Source organism: Rhinolophus sinicus, linkage group LG14, assembly GCF_036562045.2.
Source record: "Rhinolophus sinicus isolate RSC01 linkage group LG14, ASM3656204v1, whole genome shotgun sequence".
Classification (NCBI taxonomy): domain Eukaryota; kingdom Metazoa; phylum Chordata; class Mammalia; order Chiroptera; family Rhinolophidae; genus Rhinolophus; species Rhinolophus sinicus.
This window is the reverse complement of record NC_133763.1, coordinates 2,346,126-2,362,283: the sequence shown is the minus strand read 5'-3', so window position 1 is coordinate 2,362,283 and position 16,158 is coordinate 2,346,126. Positions and strand designations below refer to the sequence as shown.

The window sequence follows — 16,158 nt, the reverse complement described above, 5'->3', positions numbered from 1 at the left end:
TTGCCAGAGGGATTAAATGCATAGAATGTGTGGTCTGTGGTATTAGTGGACACGTGGTTGACACATTGAATTTTTCTAGGACCCTGCACATCTCCTATACATAAATTTTAACTCTTTGTTGAATAAAAAATTATATTAATGAATAAATCAGTGCTATCACATACATGGGTCCATTGCCAGCCAGTGTCTTAAAGTACTTGTTCATATGTGCTTCTAGAAATTGCTTTCACCCTCCTAGCCCCTGACACTTACAAACTAGCTGCATTAGTTTAGGCAATTTCTTAAATTTCCAAGCGTCACGTTGTTAATTATGAAATGGAGATTAAAGAAGGTAAATTAGATCAAGCATTTAGCACTGTTCTTGGCACATAGGAATTGCTCGTAAATGTTCGCTGTTGTCATAGTTCTAGAAAGCATGTTCATGTATAAAGCTCTAAAAAATTCAATCCAAGGATAAAACTCCACTTTTATAGGATGTGCTTTGAGTTACATGTGGAAGCCAAGAGAAGCTTTTATAATGGATAGAAAAAAATAAAAAGTGTGAATGGAATAAGCTATCAAAGAGATGATTAGCCATTCTGTTTCATATTTCAATGATGAACACTAGTAATTGTCAGATAAATTTTTAAATGAGAAGAAATATTGATACATTTGAATGTGCATCTTGTCTCAATATAAATATGGGGGCAGCATTTCTCCTTTGACAAATGTGCTGCAGGAATCACGAAATAACATTTTTAAATGTCACAACATAAACTCAATTTGACTATGCCAATAGAAAAAAGTTGTCAAAGAAAGTGACAACACAAGGAAGTATTTGCTTATGGGAAAAGATCGAGGAATTGTGAAAGGAAGTTAAGTGAAACCTCAGTTCTCAGACATCCAACTCTACATCGATATCAGAGGAACTTTCTTTCATATGCACCAGCCAGTGATTGATAAAATAAGGTCAATAGGAAAACTAAATAATGAACTATATAGCCTAGCGGGAGGCCTGAAGGCTCATCCCACAGTCTGATGCTGTTCACCCAGGTTGGGTCAATAGATGCAGTGTTTTCCACGGCCACCTAGCAATGCTGACACCGGTTCCGGAAGCCGCTATCTACGCCATGCTTGCTGCCTCCCCAATCCTTTCCTTACCCACGCGCAGGCTGCCCTTACAGACGTTGGTCTCTTGCATCTCCTCGGAAAATCGCTGCCACGTAACTTCCCATAGTCTCCCGTTGGGGTGCACGTGGTGGAGGCGGACTCATTGACCTAGAACCGCCTTGGAGGTCACTCTTGTGAGAACAGGACAGAGGTAAAGAGAGCAGGTGTGACCTGGTGTCTGCGGCGTGGCCGGGACACACACGGCCCGTGCTCAGATGCATAAAACTCATTCAGATGTCGTCCCAGACCTGAGCCTGGGATCACACTAAATTTTAAATGTTAAATTATTAAATGATACCATTTAAATATTTAATAAGTTATTTTATTAAATATTAATAACAATGTTTTCTATGTTAAATTATTATTATAAAGGTAGCTCACATAAATGTATTATTTATGTGTAATATGTATTATATGTATAATTTATTGCAAATATACAATATAAAATATGTTTTATTACAAATATAAATTTAAATGATAGATTTAAAAACTACATTTTTCCCCCCATCTCACTCACCAAACAGTAAAAAATATCGGTTCAACAACCTGATTTTCAACATGGACTTATGCTTGAGCGCTGCGTGAGTGCTATATGGCTGACAATCTCCTCCTCCTCCAAACGTTACATGTTAAAGCAATTAAAAATCTCTCTTGGCAAACGATTCCTTGTACACAGCGTCAGATAGATTCTGACTTGGGAAGGAAACTGGCAGAAAACAGGCATCGAGTTTGCATTAAGGAAAATACACAAGAACAGAGTGGTCATTTCAGTCAAGATTCAGAGCTAGAAATCTTGGCGGAAAAGCAGTCGTGCCTTGAAAAAGCTCTGCACCGCTTTTTAATAAAAAGCACGGAGGAGGGAAAAGGAAGTCTGTTCTTTTGACGCTTGAGAGACGCCGTGTAAAGGACATCGCAAGGCAGGGTATGAGTGAGTTCCCTGCAAGTACACGTGGCGGGTGACACTTTGCAGACTCTGAGCCGCTTTAAAGCTATACTCAAGGCACCAAATGAAAATTTCCATGTGACTTATTTCTTTTTACTTCTTCAGCGTGAAGCTGACCTTTTTAAAAGAAGAATTTTCATACGAATCGCTTGTATTTTGGAACTGGGTTTTTCAATTGATGAATTTTTGCATGAATGGCTTTATTATGAGAATGGTTATTTATTACATGGGTCAAAAAAGTTTCACAATTTTTCACTGTACTAGAATAATTTAAATAACTCAGACTAATTTGGAAATTATATTGATATAGCTCAAGATATATTATTTTTCAAGCTTGGCTGAAAGACATTCAAAAACACATCAAGGATAAAAATCCCAATTATTATATTTATCTCCGTTGAGGCACAGACTCTGTGCGTGAGCTGAGGCTGACAAACCTGGACCTCCAATGCCTGAGTTGTACTGGACCTGTTCTACTCAGAAGGCGTTAATACACTGTCAGCCTACGTGTCCCTAGATGGATGAATGGATAGAGAAAAATGTGATGTGAGACATGATCTATATATCTACATATATAATAGTATTCAGCCTTTATAAAGAAGGAAACCCTGCCATTTGTGATGACATGAATCCATCTGGAGGACATTATGCTGCATGAAATAAATCAGATGCCAGACATAAAAAGACAAATCCTACATGATGTCACTTACACATGGAAGCTGAAATAGCTGAACTCAGAAACAGAGAGTAGGATGGTGGAGGGGAAGTGAGGAGGCAAAGTTTCAGTTATTCAGGAGGCGTGCGCTCTGGGAATCTAAGCCTGGTGACTGTAGCTAATAGTATGTGTTGTGTACTTGCAATTTGCTACTTCAAAAAAGTAGATATTAAGTGTTCTCACCACACACACAAAAAGTAACTATGTTAGGGGACGCATAGGTTAATCAGCTTGAACATGGTAGTCGTGTCACAGGATGCAACCGGACCAAAATACCCCAGGGTACACACTAAGTAACACAGTTTTCATTTGCCAAAAAAATAAGATCTGTGAAAGAAGAGCAAAGAATGGAAAGGAAATGCCTGGTGAAAAGATCATTTTCTTTAAGAATATCAGATTTCGTGAGTGATGCAGTGACGTCTTGAGGTTTATCCACTGAACTCTGTGGAATCGTGGTGACGGTTTGATGAGCTAAAACCTAGGTACAGTGTCAGAACTGAGGTAATGCGAACAAGAAACTGACCCCGAGCTTTAAACACACCCCTCTGACACCATGGAACCACTGAGGCCAGTTGAATGCCTGTCATTTGGTGATGTGGTTTCAGTTTCTTTAAGTCTCTAGGGAAATAGGGATAAGGAAATAGAGCCAATGTCCCCCTTCTAGAAGCCTGTTCTTTTATTTTTTAGACTCAGTGCTACTGCCAAGTTAATGACTGCGTTTGCAATTGTGCTTGTTTTATGTTTTGCAAGGCCTGCAGGCGCCTTCTCTGGAGAGGGCACAAGGCTGCCACAGGCGTTTCTGTAATCGAAAGCAGCCCTGCTTTCAGGCCTGACGCTACAATTGCCATTTTAATTTATCAACCTGCCACTCAGCAAAATGCTGGTAAAACATGAAAGCTGAAAGCCATCGCTTACTGCCAGACCTGTCAATGACACTCTTCTGTACGCGTCCAAATCATTTAAACTGCCCTTGATGGCATAGACCGTATCACCGATAAATTGGGTCATCAATCATGTATGTACATAGTTCGACAGTGGTGCCTTGGATGCATGGGTTCCAGAACGCTCTTTCCAGAAAGAGGAACTCATCGCTCTTCAGTCGTGAAATACAGGAGAGTCATCAAAAACAGTCTTCCTCAGTCCTGACAATGTACAAACGTCGCAGGAAGCAGAGGCGCTGAACGTGACCGAAACAACTGTTATTTCTTCGGTGAAACGTTCTCCTCGGGGAAAGGCAAGTAATTGTAGATTACAGCGGGCAGGAAGAGAGTCTTACTTGGAAGGAAGAAAATACATGGGATCATTAAATAGATTTATTTAAGTTCTGCTTATAAAGAACGCCGTGATACAGGATTTTGTTGCTGATGATACTTCAAAAGAGGGTTATCAGCATTTCTGCTACGATCCAATTCATTCGTATAACAAAGTGTCGTGTTAAGCCAAATGTCACAGTCCGTATCCGTTTTATTTTGAGAACTGGTATCATTATGTATCATAGCAGCCTCTGTCCCAAATCTGGATGACAGCTTAATCGTCATGAAATAAGGTGCTTAAAATTCAGTCTGTCATTTGAGATGTACATATAACACCTATTCAATCATTAATTCAACCCACTAACAAACCTGGTGTCATACAGGCTGCATGTATACTCAAGATAAAATGCTGTTACGATTGTAACTTGAGTAATATGGGCCAAATAACTGTACCGTGTCACCTCTTACCCATAGCAGCCCTCACCACTTAATTATTTTAAAAAGGCAAGTCTAGTGAGAAGTCCTTGAAAATCTGGAGGATTTGTGGTCCTTTCCTATCACACAATTCAGAATTAGCTAAATGAATGTATAGTCATCAAATACCCTTGCATGAGAAAATAAATAACTGCGCTTGGCATGTCTAAACTCTGACTTCTGAGAGGAGCTGATCGTAAGTGACATTATGGAATCAATTTTCCAGCCATCGCAGCTTTGACGGGTGTATCAACTCAGACAACTACCAGTGTTTCCTACAAGTGCCATTTTCAAAAATGAGTTTTGTGAAGTGTCAGGTCCGCTTGCAAAAGGTGAGCGTACAGTCTGACTGATGAAAGAAACATAGTGAGTGTCTACATGAGGAAAATAGAAATGGTGGCTCAGATTATTTCAATGTCGTATGTAGAAATACTGCATGAAGATGCTGCTATCCTATTTGAAATAAGGTCTTGGTCTCCGATACTTTTAAAATCTGTCCTGAGAACAGTCACTCACTAGAAATAAGTATGCAAAATAAAGAAAGGGCTTTGATGTCATTCATTTGAAATCAACCCACCTCTAAGGAAGGAAAACTTAGCTTCCTTGAAGAGAGTAAATCCCGTCTCCTTTTTCTAACTTAATAAAACATACCTAAACCTGACTTTCCCATGGAATCATACTTCACTAAGTAATTTCCTGGCCATGCAAACAGCACACTCTCCTGAGAGGGTTCAAAGTATTGATGAGCCTTTATTTTCTGTTGTTCAATGAATCTTTACTGAGTCTCATGTAGAGAAAACAAATATTATAAGTTTTTTTTAATACTGGAAAACAGAGACAGAGATGTAGTGTAACCTCCATAAAGACACACAGCATATTAGCAGCCATAATACAATCCAGCCTGAGGCTTTTGCTGAAAAAGATGCCAATTTCATGCATACTAACACTTTACACCCTCTCTTTAGAGTTCATATTTATTTGAATCATCACGAACATCTAAATAATAGCTCTAATTATTGAGGAAAATAGTTATGTACATAAAAAAGTTATTTGTTGCTTTTAGAAGAATTGTGAATCCCAGACTGGCATATAAAAGTCTTGGCAAAGTTTTAAAGCCTCTGTTCCCAATTAAACTCCATCCAGCCAAGAATGACTGATCTTTATTTTATCTATCTGAAAATATGATCTTTTCCAAGTCCAGAATACTTTTTGATTCAAAAGATTTCCTACTTAACTCTGCAGAACAAATCAGTTATCACAGTATAACCGATCACTGCCAAATATTAGCAAAAGCCAGGCATGACTTACGCTTCAAGAGCTTATCAGGGGGAAAAAATGCTTTGAGCAGCTATATTTTGGCATGCTAAGGTAGATGCTTAAAAAAAAAAAAAAAAAAAAAATCACCCCTCCCCCCCAAATGTTTCATGTTTTTAGAAACCTTATTGTTTCTTTGGTGAAATTTTTAGAGGCTCACCTTCAGAACTTACCATTAGAACTTACCTACAGGCCTCATTGAACTTCAAATGACCTAACAGGTTCGACTCAACAATAGGAAACCCTTGACTCTAGCTTTTCATTGGCTTCAGTGAGAAACACAGCAAAGATGGAATGCTTGAGGAGACATTTGTCCCAGATATTGGCTAAATTATCCTGACAAGCAGGCAGCATTTCAATGGAGTGTGTGTTATACCCAGTTGGATACTAAAACTCCTGAAAGCCTTTCAGAAAGTGAGGCTCACCAGAGAAGTCCTGTTTAAAATGTGTTCCTTTATCCTAGGCCCCTGGTTAACCACAGTAATCGCAGTAGGCCCGGGGCAGGCTGAGTCCTCCAAATTTCGTGAAAGACCACCAAGTCACAGATCAGGGATTGCACAGGGACTCAAAGCATTTGTCCCTAATTGTCTTGAGTCTCCAGGTTGGGGGCTGCAGCTCTGGAGAAAGAATGCACTAGCGCTGCTTCCCTTTCTGCAGGGAGCCGCTCTCTAATTCCATGAAGTGCGTCAGTTCACTGTTTGAAGGGTTTGGTGAGGGAGTGCAAAGTATGATATGATAATGTCAGCTGCTGCTCTAAACCAGCCTATTACACAGGGCGTGTGTCTGAATAGGGAGCTTCCTCCCACATTCCAAAGATCGTAACTCCGAATTATCATTGCTGGGGAGTTTAGTAAGGTATTTAGACATTTATTTTTGACATTGACAGATGAAGAGGGCAGTACCCAATTATTTAGACTTAAATATCTCATATGTTGAGGAAAGTTCTGCAGTTCATGTTATGTTTGAGAACACTGTCAATTGATTGACGTTTAAACCTTCAAAGTACAAACCAAGGGGTAAAAACAGAAAGGGGATTTATAATGCCATTTTGTTTTCATCAAGGCTTCGTTCCCAGGATCTTTATCTTTATTTCTCTGTGTCAATTATATCTGTGTGAGATTTATTCAGTGCAAAATGCTATACGAGTCCTATCGCTGGGTGCAAAGCAAGATACCAAACTGCTTCCCATAGCGGCTTCAGTAAAATGGTGCCAGTCCGTGAACTATCTTTTACTGGTCTGTGACTAGTGAAATACAAAAGGAAGAGTAAGCATGTAGAAACTTCGTAGCATTTCGATGTTGCTATGACACCTAAGTGTGCAGTTTTGTATCTTAGGACGTTATCAGCCTGTGATGGATTGGAAATTTTAAAAATAAAAACTGATCCTTCAACATAGTAAACTGAGAAGCCTTGGACAAGACTAAGCCATTGTGTTTAAGGACATTCTCAGCTAACGAAGAGAAGAAAAGCAAAGAAGCTGGCATCTGTCACACAGGGCACTGCTTGGTAACTCCAGTCTGCTAAAGACAAAGCTTAAAGAGGCAAAAATCTGTACTATAAGGTATAACCTGATAACTCTTGAGAGACATGCTATGAACAGAGAGTTCTGGGGCTATTACTACGTGATGGGATGCGTTTCTCTTTGGGAGGACGGTAGTTCCATTGGGCTGCACGGAAGGGTGTCTTAGGAGAGACACTGCGGGACATAACTGAAAAATTAAACACTAACCACATTGAGAGAAACTGGAAAGCCCTAACTATATTTGAACATTTCTTCAGCTCCCCTCTACCCATCCCCCCATTCCCCACCTCCTTTTCCTTCTCTGCAGACTTTGACCTGATATTAATTTCCTCTCTGTTGTTTCCATTGGCTTGTTGTGTTGTTCTTTTTCAAATGAGATGAAGGCCGAGTTCCTTTCTTTTTCATCTTTCCTCTTTAACAAGGAAAGCATCTAAAGCTCGACCTTTTTCTGAGTCGCGTTCTCACTGTGCCCCATGAGTTTTGGAAGAAGCGTTCATATTTCTTCCTAGATAATAGGAAAGTTCAATTCTGATTTCCTCTTCAATCCTGCATCAGCGTGAACAGCGAGAGACCAAGAGACTGCCACTGGTGATGAAGGAAAACACAGCCCAGGGCAGGTGGCCTCCTTCCCAAAACCCGCGTAGGAAAGCTAAATGTTATGTTTTGACCATGCAGTTTGACTTGAATAAGATCATGAAATTTCAACTTGGAAGATCGCCCAGAACTATGGAAGGCATTAATTCTTTCCTCTGCAAAATCCCTAGCAGAAGGTTTTCAGGCTCTTCTTGAGACATCTGTGTTTGTCTGTCGCTCATACAATGCTTTGTCATGCTATCTTCCCTCTTACGATTCTATTGTCTTTCCCAAATTACAAGCAGCCCAAGGTATTTGAAACTCCTGTTCTCTTTCTTTGTTACATTTAGCAGGAACGTTCTTCCTTGTAATTACTACTCTTCAATACTTGTTCTGCTTCTGGAGCCAAGATGAATAAATTCAATGCCTCTAACACTAGACGGCCTTTCAAATATTTCTACAACTAGCTGGCTTCCTCCCCAAAGCTTTTTTCTCTAGACCAAACATCCTTATTTAATTCAGCCATTTTCATTGTTTTGAGGCTTCTTGCCGCTCTAATTTCCTTCATTTGTATGCATTCCAGTTGGTTAAAACTCTTCTGAAACTTCCCTGAAACACACTAATCTATTTCTAAGGGTGTCTCAAAAGTGAAAGTCCAGTGGAATTCTTAACCTCCTTTTCTCAAAGATGCTACAGTTCATTTCATTAGCTTTATGGCAGTGAAACCTTAGTAGTGAATATGGACAAAAATACCTAAATATTTCTTACACTGATATCTGGTAAGTCATAGACACTGTGCGTTCTGCTCTGGACTTTAATTGGTCATATCAGTGCCTTGGTTCTCCAATTTATAAAATCAGTATAATAGTCATACTAACTCAGGATTTTTAAGGCAGTTAAATAATTTGGTATATGGATAGCACCTAGAACAGTGACTGATACATGCTAAGCATTCAGTGAATGTCAACTGTTAGCATCATCATTATTATTATTATTCCTTCTGACCTCAGTCTCATACCTTCGTAAGCTAGTCTCCACCAGGAAGAAGAGCATGGGCAGTTGATATCTTTACCTTTGAAGGAAAACTCTTTAGAAAAATCATCATAGTCCAGTAAGTTAAATAATAATAATAATAATAATAATAATAATAATAATAATGTCAACTGCACCGACTACGAAAGGTTTCCTGAGAAATAGGCAGCATGCACCCTTTGACTGCATGTCACACACGGTCAGTCTCCAACTTGGAGGCTGCAAGAATGCCTGCATGGCTCGTATCAGTCAAGGTTGTCAGGAGACAGGAGACAGACAGCACTACACCAGTGGTTTGCACAGGAAAATGTCATATGAGGAACTATGAACTAGAAAATGTGGTTAACTACTTTTAAAGGGTAAAAGAGACTACAACGGACTATTAGAGTCGAAAATGCCGGGAAGCACTACTGTTGCTGTGGTTGAGGGAGACAGTCCAAGGAAGAAAGCATCTGGACGTGCCTGGCTTCCTAGGCTGAGAATCACAGCTCCTTGCAGCGGGTGTGGCTGCAGCCAGCTGCGTGGCAGAGGAGGGTGTTGGGTGTTGGTGGGCTGGGGATAATGGCACCCTCCTGCTGGGGCGCCAGTGAGCATCAGTGATCCCCCCACATGGTGCTGACACCCTCCACCACCACCTAAACCCTGTGCAAGAAGAGCAAGAAGAAAAGCACGGGATACCTGGAAAAGGAAGCCCCTTCTCTGCCTTTCAATTTTCCTGCAACGCCCCCTATTGGCAGACACTAACATTGGCAATGGCAAAAGAGCAAGTTTATGAGATCCAGCTCCATTATCACAAAGCAAGAGAGGAAAAAAAGATAGATTGAGAACTCAAAGGCAATGAATTGATCATTTCTGGCAGAAGGGGTCAACCCAACATGGCAATTATAATGGTGTAAAATTCTAATATTAACCATCAGGTGTTTGAAAATTCTAATACAGACATGTTGTTTTCTTACAAAAAAAGTAATGATAAATATTACAGCAGAAAGTTCCACAGACGTGTAACATTCAATTCAAAAAAATATCTCCTGGGTGCCCACAAACACCATTTCTTTTCAGAGCTCACAATGTAGTGAGATAGACTCCTAAGTGGTCAATGACAGTATAATATGTTCAGACAGAAGTATGCACAGGAAGCAATATGAATGAGCTCTATACACTTACGGCTAAACTCAGTTAAAACAAAGAGATTAATTATACATTACCGGATTCTGACATGAATCCTCCTGGAGTACCTTACAATAAAAACTCCAGCATCAAGAAATTCGGGCAGATTAAGTCCAAAGAAGGAAGACAGGAATGATTAATGGAATCGAGAGATCGGTTTGTGAAGGGAAAGGCTAACAGAAATCAATCTATATGATTAGCTATGAGCCAAGAAGATCAGGGAGCTGACGAGCATGAGTCCAATACAAGTACAAAAAGACCACAATCAATGAATAGCAAGTGGAATTTAGACTAACTCAACAAACTTTTTAGTTGGGGAAGATGTGGAGCTTGAGTTGGGCCTGTAAGAATGGATGCATATTCAACAGAAAGAACATACGACACATGTGGACAGATGGAGACCTTCAGCAAAGCCCCCTAACAGGAAACTTCTGTTGGGCAACCAGTTGGGCTGATGAAAAAAGACTGTGCAGAGATGCAAGAATACCTCTCCCTCTGAGAGCAAGGGGTTTTTCTGTGCCACACAGAGAGTAGGAGCTGGACAATGCTGAATGATTTCAGGAGATGCATTTTGGAGAACACTGAAGGTCGAAGAATCTGAACATCACCTTGTAAGCCTCGGAGAGTAACTGGAGAATTTGCTGTTATTTGATTATTTTGGATATTTGGTAGAAATAATGCTAATGATTGTTAGCTGCATATATGATGGATAGGCGATGTGGAGATACTTGGGACCAGGAATACCGGTTGGGAGACAATTTCACTGGTCCAGGCAAGACTGTGTATCTTTAGGCCAGTCTTCAAAACAGCTAGATATTTGGTTCTCCTGCTTTTATACTTATAGTTCTCTTGCCCAGTGCATCAGGATGTTTATAAAAAATAAAATTTCACTCTCATGGTAGCCTGGAATTTTATAAATCCTTTAGGTTCCTGCTAGCCACCTCCGCCATTCCAAAAGTCCTTAGTAGTAAATAATACTTTGTCAATGAAATTTAGACTAACTTATTTCACTGGTTTTGAATTTTGAATCTATGTGTCTACTTGTATCTACCACACACACACATGCACACACAACTCCAAAGTAATTTTCCCTACAGTGAAAATGGACAGTTCTGTGCACATAGTATCTTAGCAAAGTTTATAAATCTGTTCTACTGTATGTACATACACTGACAGTTGGAAACCTACACTTCATCTATGATGAGTCAGAACCAGGATCTGTAGATGTCTCTGAGGACACTTCCGTCACCATGGAGAGGTCCGCTCTGGACATTCGGACGGTTGGCCCGTGCTCTAACTCCTGCCTTCCTGACTCCCCTAGGTATGCTGAAGAATAGCGGTGCCAAAGGGAGGGAATCAACGTGGGGAGGCACGGTCCACCATACTTGCTCCACATTTTCCCACCACTAGTCCTTGACCATCGTGGGCTACCTGGTGAACACTTACTTGTCAAATCCCCCTTCTTTCACAAGGACCCAGGCCGTGTTTGATACCAGCGCTCAATTAGCCACTCCTACTTCTCTCACCCATAAGCTCTCATAGCAGTTTTCATTTTTATCCTGGCATTTATCAAATTCTGCTTTGAATTATGGTCCTACGCACATTTGTCTGGTCCCTTATGCTTAGACTGACATTCCTTTAGGGTCGAAGCTGTGTTCTGCCAATATTCCCCACAACTCCCAGGACTGTGCGTACAGTAAGTGCTCAATAATTGATTATTCAGTTTAATTTAGAGAGCCAGATACAGTAATTTGGAAGGCAGGATGTCTGTTAAGAAACCATTAAAATTCTCCCTCCTGGAGCTAAGAAGTTTATTAATATTCTTCAGATTATATTTTAATGAAGTTTTGTGATAGAAAATAACAAGAAATGCTTTTGTGTGTTAGTCTACTCATATGAAGCCAGTTTTATGAATTCAAAGGGATTAGATAAAATTGATCTCATATATCGCAAAACCCAATGAGTTGTGATTTCTTCTTCCATAAATGAAAAAGTTTAAATGAAATTCCAGGCAACTTACTCGGTCTCATTTGATCTTCAGTAATAAAGAGAATGTGTGTGTGTCTCTAAGCAATTACTTTACCAATTCTGATATCTCATTAAATTTTGAGAGAATCCGAGCAGAGTAAAGGTACATTGAAAAGTAGAATAAAAGTCATAGCGTATACCAGATACAAAAATGAAAATACAAAGTATTCGTTTGTGTTAAATATTCAAAACTATTGTTTCACTGTTCTACAAAGTCAAGTACCTACCCCTAGCCACTAATCATGCCCCCAAACGACAAAAACTTTGACATTTACTAGACAATGCCCTGAACATCTAATGTATTGTCATTTTGTTTTTAGTGGCCTAAGAACCAGATTGTCTTACAAAACTACTGAATGAAAACTGCAAAAGTTCCTCCTTAAAAAACAAAATAGATTAGCCCCTCCACATAATAGCACCAGTCTGGGCTTGTGAGGGCAGAGAGGGGGATCTTTTTAAATGAGAAAGACAAGCTTTTTTTTGGCAGTAAAATTCTAGGATCCATAAAATACCTTAGAAACCTGAGTAGGACTCCTGGAAATGCCATTTTTGACAGCTCCTTTCTGATAGAGGTTCACTCAGACAGAAAAGGGAGGGATTTTTATGACAGCGATAGAATCTGTGGGAGGAAAAAAAAAAGGAAAACGATTGAGGAGGGCAGCAGGAACATGGAGGAAAGCCTAAGTGGTATGAATCAGACTTGGCCTACGGTGATGTCTCTTCATCAACTTGAATCTCTTCTTCCTTCCGTGGAAACCCAGCTTGATTTTCCAGCTCATGACCTGAGCCAATGACAGCCGTGACGACTTGTCTACTAACAGTCTAGACCAGGGAGACAAAAGCAGGCTTGCCATGATTACCAAAGGCTGCTTGTGCATGTCATTACCTTTTTAACTCGGCAGGTGAAGTTGAGTTCCTGATGGCTGACAGTGGGACCTGGAGGTCAGACCACTCGGTATGCTGAGCTACCTGCTCTTTCTTGTAAATACGCCTTAGCAGTCAGGATCGAATGAAAAATAAGCAGGCTGGACAAGAGGGTTTACGCAGCCACTGAGAAAAATAAAAATGAGTTCTTTTTTTCTCATGCATTTTTAAATTTCTGGAAGGCTTTTAAACGTTTGAAGTATTCCCTAATAGTATCAGACACATCTGGAATCATTGCTGCCATTTACATTAGCAACACATGTATTAATTGGTCCATGTGTCATATTTTCTTCTTGCTATTAAGCTCTGCTGTCTAACATTATAATTTTTTTTAAAAAAGTCTCAGCGAAAAGATCATAAAACATAATTACCATTTCTCAAGTGTCTGTCAACAGATGAATGAATAAAGGAGATATGGTACACATACAAAAGACTGTAATTCAGCTAGGAGAAAGACCGTCCTGCCATTTGCAACATCATGGATGGACCTTGAGGGTATCAGCCAAAGTGAGACAAGTCAGTGAGACAAAGACAGATACCGTATGATGCTTCCTACAGGTGGAATCTGAAAAAGCAAACTCAGGAACAGAGAGTAGAAAGGTGGTCACCAGTGGTGGGGAAATGGGGAAGGGCCATGTGGGTCAACAGGTACAAACTTCCAGTTATAAGATGAACATATACTTTAAAATCATTGAACAGAAGATAAAATGGGGATTACTCATGATGAATGTGAGTAAAAGTAGCATAAATTTAAACAAAAGGTGGTTATGTACAGAGGGTGCCAAAAAATGTATACACATTTTAAGAAAGGAAAAAACTGTATTAAAATTGTAATACTCAATATATACTGATAACAAAAGATGAGTACAAGTCACATTTAACTTCTGCAATTACAAGAGGTGCTCAAAGTGGTTACCATTGGTGTCCAGACACTTCTGATGACGGCAAAATAGTGCTTGGGCAACACTGACCAAAGTGTCCACTTGTATGCATTTTTTGGGCACCCCAGTATAATATATATATATATATATATATATATATATATATATATATACACACACACACACACATATATATGTATATGTATATATGTATATATACATATATACACACACATATATGCACACATATGTACATATATGTGTGTGTATATATGTATATATATGTGTGTGTATATATATATATATGTAGTGTTATATTCTTCAGTCATAAAAAGGAATGAAATTCCATTATGTGCTATAACATGGATAAACCTTGAAAACATTATAACTGAGTTAAACCAGACTGAAAGGACAAATACAGTAGGATTCCACTTAGATGAGGTACCAAGAACAGGCAAATTCATAGAAATAGAAAGTAGAATGCAGGTTACCAGGGGCTGGGGGCAAGGAGAATAGAGAGTTACTGTTTATCGGGTGCAGAACTTCTGTTTGGGATGGTGAAAAATTCTGGGAACGGATAGCGGTGCTGTTTCCACAACATTGTGAATGTGCTTAATGCCACCGAATTATATACTTTAAAAGGACTAGGATAGTCAATTTTATGACAATATAAAAATAAATGACTGAACTTTAAAAATAATTACTTTCTTGTAGTACAGCTAGTCCATTCACAATGAGATTAAATTTCTTCCAGCTTGGGGAGGGTGACACTGTGTCATGAAAAAAGCCCCAGGCATGGGTTCAGAGTATGTTTTCTCCAGTCTCAGCTCTGTCACTTACTAGTGATAAAATTTTAAGCAAGTCACTGAGGTCCTTTGCACTTTAGTTTCTTCCAGTTACAGTATCCAACAGAGTTGTTTTGAGGACTAATATTAAAAAGAAATAATGCCTATAAAGTGTTTTGTAAAATCCAACAACTATATGATTGAATGGGGGCAAATTTTATTACATATTCCTTTAAAGAGATCAATCATAACAATCTTATCACGGAAATGCAATTATTAATTCCTATTTATATAACTGAAAATATGAAGTTATTGTTGGTGAGATTCAGCCAAAATGGCTTTTTAAAAAAATGTTTCTCTATGTAAAGTATTGAATCATACATTTTTAGAATTAAAAAAAGCTGAATTTCTGAGGACACCATATTTCTGTGTACCATTCTGATAGTGAATGGGTCAGTAATCCTTTCCATTTATGTTATTTCTATGCCTTCTATTCATTATTTCGCTTCATTGTACTTACCTGAGGAAGAAAGATTAACAATATTATACCCTGTCTAAAAAAAATGGGCTTCGGGTATTAAAAAATGTGATCTGCTACCTGCTGTCATATTCCAGTCCAAACCACAAAAACCCTCGTCAAACCTCCTCGTCAGGGATCTCGCAGTTGTTTGACATGGTGCTGTATCCAAAGCAACGTTATCTTGTAAAATTCTTGGGATACATAATTACGTTGGAAAAGAAATATTTTTAAAGTAACCTAACTTTCTTGCTATCACATCATAAATTAATACCAACATCAGTGTGGTGGAAACAAATGTCAACTAATTTTTTCTTTGCCCCTCCCCTAGTGGTTACGTCTTTGACTATGATTACTACAGAGATGATTTCTACAATCGGTAGGTCAACTTTTCATCTTCGTTTCCCTTGGATTTAAATGACTTTTTAACTATTTTGTACATTTTATTCACAGGCATTCTTGATGGACATGTTTAAAATAATATTTTATCGTCAAAATAAAATAAAATGCTAAGTCTCCAAAAATACAATCTAGACAGAGTTTCCTATTTTCATTAAAATTACTGAAGTATAGGGCTTCTTGGACTTTTCAGACTTGGATGGTGCTTAAGCCTCAAATTTGGTTTCTGATGTTTGGATAAGATTCCAGAGGTTTCATGAACCAATATTATTTTCCAGGTCTGTTGTTGACTTAGAATTCTTCAAGACTGAGAGTTTTATAAACTCAGAAAATGACTGTAACCTTCTAAAATGCATCTGCACTCATATGACACATTGAAAATGCCAGATTGGTTAGATTCAGTAAAAACTATGGACAGCTCTTGCTTTGCCTAGTACTGTGAGACCATAAAAGGAAACCATGCAAAGTGATGTCATCAGTGG

At 39.0% G+C, this 16,158-nt stretch overlaps 1 protein-coding gene across 22 annotated transcripts in view; it reads left to right on the top strand.

Annotated features, from left to right (window-relative positions):
- Positions 1-16,158, top strand: part of RALYL (RALY RNA binding protein like) — an 846,180-nt gene that overhangs the window by 772,673 nt on the left and 57,349 nt on the right. For 21 of the 22 annotated variants that reach the window (XM_074318489.1, XM_074318485.1, XM_019726291.2 and 18 more), the window contains one exon: positions 15,609-15,656. The exons of the other annotated variant lie outside the window; for it this stretch is intronic. In XM_074318489.1, the coding sequence (XP_074174590.1) occupies positions 15,609-15,656 (48 nt within the window). The remainder of the gene's footprint in view (positions 1-15,608; positions 15,657-16,158) is intronic. 22 annotated transcript variants of the gene reach the window in all.